At 45.0% G+C, this 13,246-nt stretch overlaps 1 protein-coding gene across 1 annotated transcript in view; it reads right to left on the bottom strand.

The window, feature by feature from the left end:
- Positions 1–561: 561 nt before the first annotated feature.
- The window catches only part of FBXL17 (F-box and leucine rich repeat protein 17), a 553,738-nt gene continuing 541,053 nt past the window's right edge, over positions 562–13,246 (bottom strand). The window contains exon 9 of the mRNA XM_062212315.1: positions 562–3,444. Within this exon, the coding sequence (XP_062068299.1) occupies positions 3,304–3,444 (141 nt within the window). The 3' untranslated portion in view covers positions 562–3,303. The remainder of the gene's footprint in view (positions 3,445–13,246) is intronic.

Here is a 13,246-nt window from a genome sequence, read left to right as displayed (position 1 = left end):
AGGGTGCTGCCCATAATTACGCATATCAGTACATCTGTGGGGTTATGGGCCACTTGCAGGTGGGGGTGAATGAGTTTAAATTACCTTTGAATCTCCAGTGCCTGGCATATACATGGCACTCAATACATGTTTCCTTTATTTATTTGCTTTTGGAAAATTGAATCATAGCTAAAGAAAGCAGTGACTATTTAGGGAATGGGATTCTAAACAATTCATTTATTTACACCTTGAGGTTTTAATTTTTTATTTTTTGCAAGATAGCGAGGTTTTGTTGGGGACAGAGCATGTTAGAGAGGAAGGAACAGAGAGCGCCCAGTCACTGAGGCTGGGGAATAAAGCCCTTGTTCGCTGTGTCTCTAACAGAGGGTTTAATCTTGTCTTGGCAATCATTGGCCAAATCAGAACCTCCGAAAGCCTGCCTAATTTACTATTCTGGGTCAGGCAAAGCTACCTAAGTGTGCAGAGAAACACAACGATACAGCCCATTGCCCACATCACACCCAACCCGCATCAGGGAAGCCGCTTATTGTCTCTAAAATAAAACACAGACACAGTCTTTTGTTTCTCTTTTATTGCAATCCATTGCAAGGTCAAAAGATTCACGGAAATATAGAAACTACAAACCGGGTGAATTTTCTTTATCCACTCAAAAAGACATTAAAGACAAAGGACCAGAATTTTCCACTACAGCAATATATTTCATAGTCTTTATTCTGAAAATACTGTTGACATTTTGGAGAGGATAAAAAGCCCTGCATTAAATGTGTTCACATGTATTTATGACATTCTAAGCTTAAAAAAAAAAGGAAACTATATTGCCCAGAAATTTATTGAAAGCCTCATTTCAAAGCATCTAATGAGAGCACATTCAACAACCAACGCAGGCTCACCCGGGGACAGGGGCGGGTGGGGGGTGGGGGGAGGGATGCTTTTCCTGGCTGTGTTTTGCGATTTCTGCTTTGAGGCTTGGATATGAGATTTCCTACAGATTTCTACGAATGTACCAAAGCACGTTTCCAGGTTATGGTGCATCAGGCTTTCTGGAATTAGTCAACATTTGGGAGAGTAAGTGCAAGTCCCCACCCCCACCCCCCAGCTAAAGCATGTTACAGTGCTGCGCTTCAGACTCGAACAATGCAGCATAAAAAGAATATCTGTTAGACACTCAGAAACCATTTGACACCCAAAGTATAGCACGCCAAAGATTATTACAACTTTGAACTGAAATGGTACCATGTATGTCACAGGTGGCTCTCCCTTCTTTTGTCTCTTTTTAACTATGTAAAATATAGTGTGACATATATAAAAATTAAACTTTTGTTTCTTCACTCAAAAGCTACTATTACTATACATACTGTCTTATAAATTAGTTTTGGGTTAAAATCAGTTAAAACATTGTGAAATAAGATATCTTGGTGGTGGAGAAATGGATATGAAAATGATACGGTTGTTCAACATGTAAGGAAGAATCACAGTTGATTAATGACAAACAGCTTTTTTTGGATACAATTTTACTCCCTTCAAATTAAATTAGGAATCCATTTAGTTATGGGAAAAATATTCGGAGTCTTACTGACTAGATTTTCTTAACTGATTGGGATTTAAAAACAAAAACAAAAACAAAATGCCACATCAACAACATGTTGACGTAATCAAAGGAAACAGGTGTTTACCAAAAAAAGTCATCACAAATATGTCCATGGCATTCAAATGTAAAGCTATCTATGGTTTGTTATGGATGGATCCTATTAGTAACATTGGGACTTAAAACAACACTCAAATCAGTTTATCTGTTTAAGACCAACTAACAGTTATGTCCACACCAGGGAAGAATAAATAGCAAATTCACAAGTCAGGATTTTATCTCTAGTTCTACAGTGAAAGATAATCACTCTTTGACTTAAAAAGGCTCCCTGCTGTCTTGATTATAAATCTAGATGCAGGAAAGATTATTTGAGCCCCAGTCCCTACCATGAATTTATTGTAAATATGTATGAAATCAAGACATATATTCATTTACTGATAGGTATTGTCTTAACTGAAAGCCCACAATCCAATAAAACAAGGACAATTGTAAACGGAACCTTAATGAACAGATTTTTCTAATTTTTCTTAACTCATACACTAGCTAGCAATAGATCTTTGCAGTAGCATAAGAACTACTCAAAAAATAACATGCATATATCCAACACAACCTGTCCCCAAACCAAAGCAAAGCAAAAGAACAAAAATTCAATAGAAAGATTGTCTACTTATAGCTCGTTTATTAATCTTTGACTAATGTGACTACCCCCGAATCTCAGAAATATACTTTCATAATTCCCAAAATGAACAAAACAATGAAATGATCTGTAGTTTTTATTAAACCTGCACACCAGTAGTTACGTTGGTGGCTTCGAAGTGGATAATGCTAAGATTAGTGCCAAATATCATCAAAATACATCCCAACCAGTTACTATCTATGAAATAAAAGCTAACACAATGTTAACGTAAAACCAACTAAAATATTTAATACTCAACAGAATGCATTTGTAGAATAATGAATAATTAACTTTGCGAGCTGGCCAGGGGAGTTCAGATTGTTGCCTCCATATAAAAAATTTAAAAAAGGCTTTCTTCTCTCAAGTCCCCAAGTCACCCACCAGATACCAAGTTGGTCACCTGTGGCTCCACAGAGCTAGGCAGAGCCACAGTGGCTGACACATTCCCTCAGCTGCCTGGAGGAAGGCCCCTTCCTCAGGAAATGATCCAGGAGGAAGCTGACCTGGGGTGTGTATGTGAGAAAGAGAGAGAGAGAGAGAGAGAGAGAGAGCGAGAGCGAGTGCGAGAGAGAGCATAACTACATGTACTTGGATTACAGGCTTCCAATGAGTGCATCAACCCATTGACTGTGGCCTCCCCATGGCAAGTGCACATTTCTACCCCATCAAAAAAGTGGCCTTCTTTTTTGGGCACCTCCAAGTGTCGGTAAATAGACACTCACAATAATCCACCCAATTTGTTGATTGTATATTAAAAATCTTTTTTTTTAAGAGAAATAAGCCTTCGAACTTAAAAATGAAAATGTCTGTGGCTTTCATGATTTGTAAATGTTCAGAAAAAAAAAAGGCCAGCTCACTCAGGAACAAGGAACATGTGGGCTTATGCTGTGCAGTAGGCAAACGAGACACAAATATACACACTCTGGTACACACGCAGAGAGGTGACAGTTAAAACCATTTGAGAGACTCCCACCCCAAAACTACAACTCCCCTCTGGCCTGCTGAATGGTCCTGGTGGACATAATCCTGGTGGGCAGGGGTGCTAGGAGGAGGCGGCCGACATGTTGGGGGTCCAGCCCATCTGGTAGGCTCTCTCCAGGGTTCTCTTGCAGTCCTGCAGGACAGTGCTGAAGGTGATGTGGGGGTACTGCTGCACCAGCTGCTCCACCGTCACTTCGTTGACCTGCAAGCAAAGAAGAACCAGCATCACACTCAGGGACCACCAGGCCCAGCGGCTGCCCCTGCTCCTGTGTGTGCTACACTTCATTCCGATGGCGCACGAGCTCTCGCCTTCTTTGCAAACACCACGAGGAAATGTTCTGCGAGATCTGTGTCCCCTTTGGTCTAACCTCTCTGACTTCCCAGTGCTACATCTGCCCTTGGGGATTTTTGTCTTTTTTTAAAGACATGATATAAAGAAATCAAATGTGTTTCCTAAAGCATAAATGACAGTGATTTGTCAAGCTCTTAACAACGTCCACTGCAAATCTGGCGCTGGGGAGGTGAGAAAGCAGAACAATAGCATCCCAATACACATTCGACTTCCTCATCCATCTGACAGCCTGTTTGGATGCAAACTGTAGAATCGGGAAAGGCTACACGGGATTCCAGACAGAAGTGCTGGGGAAAATGTTTATTTTTTTTTCTTCCCTGTAAATGCTAAGGGATTGCAAACTTCACGTCCCTTTGTGGGAAGGGCTGAAAAGTGAGGAATCAATAATTAAAACATACATGGCTGGCAGGTCAGGGATGGCCCCAATAGACCTTAACCATCAAAGATACCACCTTGATTCTTGATTAGACAAGGCAATCAGACAGGCCTAATTAAAACTAACACCTTTACAATTGCTGTGCTGTGAAGGGATTAATTTGTCAATTATTTTTAAGCTGATTGCAGTTCATATCACAGAAGTAGACAGCTTCCTTCATCCTTTAGATAAATAAATGATTAACCTAAGAACCACAACTTTTAGGTAGCTTTATTTAAAACCTTTATTGAACTCTTGGGCATTTTCAAATACATCAATATTTCATTTATACTGAGTAAGCTAGTCTGAAAGAAGCTACTTGTATTACACGTTCCCAGCCTCCCTCTTAATGTCCATTATTTAAAAAGATCAGGACCACCAGGAGCAACCTAAAACAACATCAAACCCTTGCTATTTGCTTTGAAAGCCTGCTTCGAAGTATGATAATCGTGAAGTTCAGTTGCCTGCACTTTTCCAAAATTAGAAAGTATCTGGAGCTGGCCTGGAAAACCATGGCATATATTAATCCTTTATTTTACAATTGAGAGTGGATATTTCAATACTGCGCTGATGATACTTTTTGTCAGAACACTTCACTATTCAAGACTTGCTGATATTTAAATCAACTTCTATTCCAAATTCAACCAAGGCATGAAGTTAGTTCTTTTTTGTGATATAGCTGTGATATATAACACTTTGTTTTCAAAAGCAACAAAAAATGTTTTGGATTAAAAAACAGATACAACAAGTAAGAGTTGAGCATATGATTAAAACGGTGGTTTTAAGATGTGTTAAGCAATATACCTTTTAAAACATGTAAAGGTATTCTGTAGGTCTTGTTTGAATTCATGCAGCTTGTAACAGAACACAATTCAGTCAATTGGCCTTATTTCAGTTTATCGACCCATCCAGTTTCCTTCTGGTCTCAGAAACTTTGAACGTGCAATTCTGTTCACCTGCAATTCTCTTTACTCCCTTTTCCCATACAACCCCTCTCCTCATGTGTACATATTTCCTACTCGTTTTTGAGTTCTTCGCAACAATGGCATTTTCTTAGAGAAGCCTGACCACTGTCCCTTGTCTGTTCCCCGCCCCAAATTAAGGTTCCAGGTCATCCACTCTTCCAACTCTGACTACTTTTCCTTCACAGTCTATTATACTATCAAGTTAGTTCCTAATTGCCCTGTTTAATATCTGTTTTCCTGCCCCAATATAAGATTTACAAGAACTATGAAAATTTTTGTATCCATGAGCCCAGCATGGTTATTAGTGAATGAATGATAAGACAACAACAGACTACAAATAAAATCCAGAAATCCAAGAACAAGGCAAAGCCAGACACTGCCAACATGAAGTACGAAGACCAATAGGTTCCTGAGGAATTTCCATTCATCTCAGCATCCCTTTTCAAGAAAAGCCTTCCCGAAGTAATTCTGTCTCCCCCTAAGGCTGGGTTAGCCATTCTCTGTGCTCCCACGCTGGGGGGGAGGGCACCAGCAAGGTCTGTCCTCTGAGCGTGCTCACGCAGCATCCATGCGTCTCGTCACTTCCCCACCTCTTCCACCTGGATAAAAGTCCCTGCAGACAGATTGCCTTCAACTTCAACATGAGCAAGCTCTGCCCAAAGCAGAGGAGGAACATGGCAACTGTGGCTCATTCCATAGACATGGGAGCCAACAAGAAACAGGTGCGATTCCTGCTTTCGCTTTGTTTCTTTAAGGTTTGGTTTCTCCAACTGTAAGATCAGGATAAAAGCACTTATGTCATACGATTGTTAAAAGGAGTGATATAATAATGTGCCTAGCACGGTGACTGACACAAAAGTTTCTTGGAGAGTGGCTGCTGTCACTGCAGCTGGCACTCAGTAAACAGTCATTGAACGCCAAGAGATAATGACACGTTGAGTGCTGATCAATATCGTTCCACTTACCAGATATTTCAAAAACAAAACCTGATAATAGTCATATTCAAAATAAAACATAAAATAGGGCAAGAAGTAATGCTTAGAACTTCCTCTAAAAATTCATATACAAGAAGAATCCAGTCCATTTTAGTGCTCTCGGAAGGTGATACCAGGACTTTCCTTAATAACACAGTACAGGTATCATAGGAAATCTTCCCTTTTCTATCACCAACGTTACCTCCTGCCAAATAACCTACAGGACATGGCTTTCACGAAGAGACAGCTGAAGTCATTTCCTCAGAGAAGATCCTTGGAAAAGTCTGCGTCCTACTGCAAAGGAGGTAAATGCAGTCCCAAGCCACTGAACTAATAACGAAATACAGGTGAGAAAAGAATGGGAAAGAAAACATTTAAGCTCCCCAGGAGGACGACGGCTCTCTTTTCCAATCTACAAATGAGCCTCTACAAAGTTTCGTCTCTGGGCTTGACAGGCAATTTGTTTTAGACGATTTTTATTCATTCATTTATTTTTAATTTTTATTTATTTACTTGAGAGACAGTGAAAACTGCTAGCTAGCTAGGTAGCTGGCCAGACAGAGCAGAGAGAGTGCTTCTACCTGTTTTGGTGCCATTCACCAACCAGGGAGGTGGGAGCCAGGAACTGGGGACTCAATCTGCATCTCTCCCATGGGTGGCAGAGACCCAATCTCTGCATTACAGGAAGCTGGAGTCAGCAGCCCGACACAGGCGGAGAACCTGGGGACTCTGACATGGAACTCAGATGTCCCAAACTATGCCTTAACCATGAAGTCAAACACCCATGCTGGGGGAGCCAAGTTATAGGAACAGAACATCTCTCTATGTGCTGTTTGTTTATTTGAGAGGTAGAGTTACAGACAGTGAGAGGGAGAGACAGAGAAAAAGGTCTTCCTTCCGTTGGTTCACTCCCTAGACAGCTGCAATGGCTGGAGCTGGGCTGATCTGAAGCCAGGAGCTTCCTCCTGGTCTCCCTTGTGGGTGCAGAGGCCCAAGGACTTGGGCCATCTTCTACTGCTTTCCCAGGGCACAGCAGAAAGCTGGACTGGAAGAGGAGCAACCGGGACGAGAACCGGCGCCCATATGGGATGCCAGCACTGCAGGTAGAGGATTAACCCACTGCACCATGGCGCCAGCCCCTGTGATAACTGTTTTCTAGGAAGAGGCATACAATTTATCTTGAGCAATCTGGATAGAAGAAGATACAGATTTACTGCGTAAAGACTGTCAGGTGGGGTTAATTTATTTTGTCAGCTCCCCTAATGTGAAATTGATCTGCTTCTGTTGCATACAGTCAGGAACACCTGTAGCAGGGCTTTGGCTGGTGGGCTTTAATTCTTTGGCTTTCACAGGGGTAGGTAAGAATAGCCTGGGGTTTGGTTGCGTGGGGCCGGATGAAAAATGGCGCCAGTAATGCTCTGTGGACACGACATGCCTTCCAAGCAATCCTATTGCTAACTGTGCTCTGTAAATTCCAGAAAACAAAGCAGAGGGAACATGCAAGTACCCGATTTGAGCAGCAGTGGCTGGGTGAAGGTTGTCCAGTTGGAAATCAGGGTGCTCCCCCTAAGGGCAGCTGACTCCTTTCCTAATACCGTCTCCCAGCCACGAAATGCGATGCATTGCATACTGCAAGTTGTGTTCATTTATACTCCTCACAAGTACAAATGAAGTTCACCTCTTCTCTGTACAGACTCCCCCAGTGCCAGAGACGAGGAGTTCGGGGAAGACAACACCAGAGTCCAAATCGTGGAAAACTGTTAGGCCTACGGACACATCTCTGCAGACATTCTGACATGCTTAACGCCACTTGCTAGAACGAAAAGAACTGTTCACTGCTCCAACTCATAAAATATATGCATTATAAACAGGGAACAGAAAGAGGAAGTTTTTTTTTTCTTTTTAGATTTCCCCGATCCCTGGTTTTCTGTGCTCAATTTGTTTTCTTCCTGCTCAAAACTATCAATGGCAACTCCTCTATTACACAGGAGATTTGAAAAATGCAGCGTGTCTTCCCACAGAAATATGCAGCAGTGTCATTTGACGAAATTACTGTGATTAAAGGGGGAAAAAAGCATGCGCCACGTGGTTTTTTTTAAATATAAGAAAGATTGGATTTTATAGTTCTCTCTCAAGACTGCATAACCATAATTTACATTTTCAAAATTATTATAACTCTTTTTAAGGTAGTAGCAATTTGTCTGGTATTTTAATCTATTTTGAGTTAACATCTATTAGCACTTTTTGAAAATGTGCAGCAAATTGCTATGCTAATTAAGGTAAATCACGCCATGCTGCCGCTGCCGCCGCCACCATGGAAGGGAGAGGCAAGAACCTTCAGCCTTTCCCAGCTCAGGGATTCTGTTTTGCCAGTTTATCTACACCATTGTGTTTCTTCACCTCCTTATCAATAATACCTTCCCCCAGAAAATTCCAGACAAGTGTGAGCCTAGGCCGGACTCATGTCCTTGATGACACTGACTGCTCAGCAAATATAATTTCTGATCAAACTGGCTGAAGAAGCCACTGGTTAAGTGTTTCTTCTTAGCACAGCTTCTTCTGCCAATATATTTGGGGGAAAAATAATTTTCAATCCTAATGACCAATAAAGGCAAAATAAAAGTCTCCATTGCAGAAAGGATAGGAGAGGATGGGAGGCGGGTAACTGCCCTGGGGCTCCGACAGTTAGTGGTTCACTTAAGGTCACACAGCCTCCTGGGCAATGGTGGCCAGGATCTCATTTCGGAGCCTGGCTTCCGGGCGGAACCACATGGCTCCAGCTGATCACCTGTCCAGTGAGCGCTGACATGCCCCTCCTATCTGCACATCAACAATGCAAAAGATTGCTGTTTGCCTAGGAATCCATTTCACAGCCCTGGACAATCTTCCCAAGATGGGGGCTCGGTGGCAGGGAAAACCGCAAGTGGCCTCCCGGCCAGCAGGGTTCCCTGTGGGGTTCTCCGCGGGTGGCAGGTGCAGGTGCAGCTGCGCCTGCGTGAGATCGAGGCCCAGAAACGCTGTCGCATCAGCAAGGGGCCTCTGGCAGGGTCAACTGCCCCTAAACCCCAAACTGGCACTGTGCTTCTTCCGTGTGCCTCCCAGGAAACAGGTGCCTGTCTTCCGGAAGCAGAATGGTGGGCAAGGCAGGCAAGGTCCCTGCCCCCTGCATCTGGTCACTTGGCAGGGCAGAGGGGCAGTGACACTGGCAACGCCAGGGTTGGGGGAGTGCTTTTTGGGGAAGATCAGGCTGCCCTGGAAGGAAGCCTGCAGTAGGCACCTGACCTGTTGGAGCATTGGAAGTGACATTGAAATGGACTTGGGAAGGTCAGGGAGGGTGTGAGCCTGTGTATCATATGCAATAAACAGAACACACTAGGCAGCGGAGAAAGGAAACCAGCTCATGAACCAGACTAAAACAACTAAGCAGTCCTTGACTCGGTAGCCTATGCAGTGTGTCCCCCGCCTCATTCAACAAACTCCTGTGTACTGGGGATGCAAGTTCAAGTCCCAAACAGGCACCAAGAAAAAGAGCCCCGAGCCTGCAGGTGGACAGAGCAAGGTGTTCCAGAGCGCACACTCGGCTGCTGCCTCCTTACTCAGGCCCTCATGCTGGCCTGTCACTCTTCCAGGGGCTCCCTGGGCAATGTCACTCACTGCCAATCACCCCAGAGGCTGACTCCTGGCAGCCCAGGGGCCCAGTGCGGTCTCTGCAGTCCTCCGCTCTGTGAGCGTCTCGGCCATCTGGGAAACTGTCCCGGGTGGCCGTGGAACCTGTTTACCACAAGCCAGCAACCGTCAGGGGCACAACACATTTTCAAAGGGACGCATTGCCCTTTCAAAGAGTGCACACAAGCTCCATGACGGGCTCATGCTAAAAAGGCTAAAATAAGGGTAATGTGAATTTTAGTAACACCCCGAATTTGCATGTAAATGAGATGAGTCATCTAAGTGCTGTTTAAAATATTTTTAAATAAGACACGAAGGAAAAGAATAAAAGAGCAGAGGACACATTGATTTTTTCCAGGACCCTGTGCAGCCAACACCACGCACAGCTCTCCGCCTGCATGCGCAGATAATGCTTCCCTGTCTCCCCCTTCGCAGCCGGACTTCTCTCGTCCCTGCTGGGCCACACTCGCTGGGGTTTCCCTCCTCTTAGAGCTGGGAGCCAGACATCTGGCGCCTCCCCTGCCGTCTCCCTCAGCGTGCTCTTCAGAGGCCAGCTGAAGCTTCCTAGCTTAGCACCTTGCTCCGTCCGGCTCTGCCATCCACAGCCTCCTCTTCCCTTCGTTCCCCCTTCCTCTCAGTCGCACCCAGGCCTTCTGCCAAGGACCCCACAGCCACTCACAGAGAACAAATGCAGGCTGCAGGCTTACTGATGTGGGTAGAATTGAACTGCACCTGCAACCAAGAGCTGGGACAAGAATATGAAGGTACTTCAAAAAATTCGGAGAATTAAAAGATTATTTGGGAGCAAAGCATGTTTGAAATCCATGTATATTTTTTTCATAATATGCATTTTCTTAAGTAACCTCAGGTGGTAATTCTCAACTCAGTCGCTCATTACAATCACCTGGAGATCTTTTCCGTTATATGGGGAGCTTGGCGGTGAGAGACCTGGGCAACAGTAGTTTTGAAACTCCCCAGGAGCCTCCAATGCATGGCTCTGCTGAGACCCGCCGGTCTGCAGCCTCTGATCGAAAAGCTTCCAAGAGCCCACTCGATTGCTGTACTAGGGACTGGGAGGGTAAGATCTGAACTAAGCTCCTCATTCAAAGGTAGCAAGCCCCTACCCACTTCCCAGAATGCCCTTCCTCACCAACTCTGAGTCGCGTGATCTGGAGAACAGAAATGCTTGTCCTGCAGCTTACTGGCCCGTCATTTGTGAGTAGCCATCACTGTCTGACACACAAGGACTATTCTTGGGGTAAAAACAGACTGGGTCCCTCTGCTCCAGCATCCAGTCTTAACAACTCTGGTTGGGTAAAGAGGAAGGAGGCCGCCACAGGCCCTCCCCCACAGCCAACGAGCAGGGAAGAGATATTCCCCTAAAGCAAGTTCTCACGGGGACCCAGTGCTTCCTTAGGGAGCACCATGATGTGGGAGGGGGCACTCGTGCGGGGTATTTCATCTGATTTCAAGAAGAAACATGAGGTGTCTCGTTAGAGCCCAAAACTCACTGCCAAGTGTGGGAGTCAGCTGATTACAGGATACACTTTAGTGCCCTGTGCCTGGTGTATGAACCTCACACCAGTAACCTGAGGTCTCTCAGGATGTTTTTATATAGAGAGAGGTAAGAAACGGTACTCTGGGTGGCAAAAAAAGAAAAAAAAAAAAAAGTCTAAAAGACAACCCCCTCCACACACACAGAGACACACAAATCCCTAAGAGGGAAAAAGAAAAATAACAGCCCAGCTCATGTAAAAGTCCGAAAGCATAGAAAGAGACAGATATGGAGAATGCAATGAACCCGACAGTGGCAGGCTCATCAATTCAGTCAACTTTGTCAAACGCGGTCATTCCATTGCAGAATGGGGAGGATCTGGAAGAGCTCTGCTCTTGTCAATATCTCAACAGGCCTGGCTTCGTGCTGTCTCTTTCTCAGGAAATGTAGGCTGCCTGTTAACACGGGCACTCTTCTAGTCACTTGAGTTAGCACAGTGAGAAGGCAGTGAGGAACCTGGGACGATGCGGATCACAGAAATGCCTGCAGTGTTGGGTGAGAATCGGGGCTCGCCAACCAGAAGCCTCTAATTAGAGATTAGTGTGACAGCAAGTCCGACAACCAGACTGTCACACGGCAAAATCAGTGACATACTCATTCCCTGTCTCACCACGCGATCCTCCACCAAGAGAGATGTTTCAAGCCAAGTGCAAGGTTTTCTATCCACACCCTGGGACATTCCGAGACCACAAACCGCTGGCCGTGGACTTGACCCATCACCCAAATTGATGCATTTCACATGCAGTGCGCTGACACCATGAAGGAGAAACCTACGGGGAGGTGGATGGGAGTCATCTGTGGTGCTCTAAGTGGTTCATCAAAAGATCAACTCTTGGAAAAAGACCGAGCCCTAATAAGATAATCAATGTTGTCACTAAGTGAGTGGGAAGTGCAATGTATTTATGGAACACATCTGGGCATTTCTAAATTCAGCTGGAGAAGTTAAACTGAACATTATAATCCGGGGACAACTCTCTGAACTAAAAAACCTGCTTCCTTTGGTGCCTACTGGCTTTCTGGGTTTCAGTTTTTATTCTCGCTCATAAAGGCCAGGGCATCTCCGAGTGGGCACCCGAGGGAAGAATGCCTTTCTCCAAATCACAGTTTCCATTAGGTAGACTTTGTAGATTTGACCCGCTTCCTAAAACAAATTTATGATTAGCAAAAGTTTATTCTGCCTGAGTGTGCTCAGTAAATCTGCAGATTAAAAAGCCTGAACGTGGGCCAGCGCCGCGGCTCACTAGGCTAATCCTCCGCCTTGTGGCGCCGGCACACCGGGTTCTAGTCCCGGTCGGGGCACCGATCCTGTCCCGGTTGCCCCTCTTCCAGGCCAGCTCTCTGCTGTGGCCAGGGAGTGCAGTGGAGGATGGCCCAAGTGCTTGGGCCCTGCACCCGCATGGGAGACCAGGAGAAGCACCTGGCTCCTGCCATCAGATCAGCGCGGTGCGCCGGACGCAGCATGCCTACCGCGGCGGCCATTGGAGGGTGAACCAACGGCAAAAGGAAGATCTTTCTCTCTCTCTCTCTCTCTCTCACTGTCCACTCTGCCTGTCAAAAAAAAAAAAAAAAAGCCTGAACGTAAGTAGTATTTTTGGTTTGCAGAAGGAGAAGTCTACAGAAGTCAGATGGCTTCAGGGTTGGACTCTCAAGGATGCTATATCCCACCACACAGTGGAAGCCTGAGTCTTATTTGTCCTGAACCTGGGAGCTTTCGTCCGGCCTGAGGAGCCCCCAGCTACAGGAAACTCACATGAAATCCCAATCAGCTCCTCTCTCATCTGTGTATTTCCCTCTGTCCAGATAATTTTGCCATCTTGACAATTATTAAGAGGCAGCAGCATTAATGGTCTTCAAACTTGCTGTTAGGTACACAATACTTTTACAAACCCGATCTTCAGATGTCAAATAAACAAAGCAATAAGAATGTGGTTGCTCAGCTCCAAGAGAATTTGGATGAAAGACACCATCTATCCACCCACCCACCCATCCATCCATCCACCCACCCATCCATCCATCCATCCATCTGTCATCCAATATGTATTTGTCGACTAGTAAGTAGGGACCAGCCACTGTGGCA

The sequence above is a fragment of the Lepus europaeus genome, chromosome 15, assembly GCF_033115175.1.
Source record: "Lepus europaeus isolate LE1 chromosome 15, mLepTim1.pri, whole genome shotgun sequence".
Lineage (NCBI taxonomy): Eukaryota > Metazoa > Chordata > Mammalia > Lagomorpha > Leporidae > Lepus > Lepus europaeus.
This window is presented reverse-complemented; position numbering and strand designations above follow the sequence as displayed.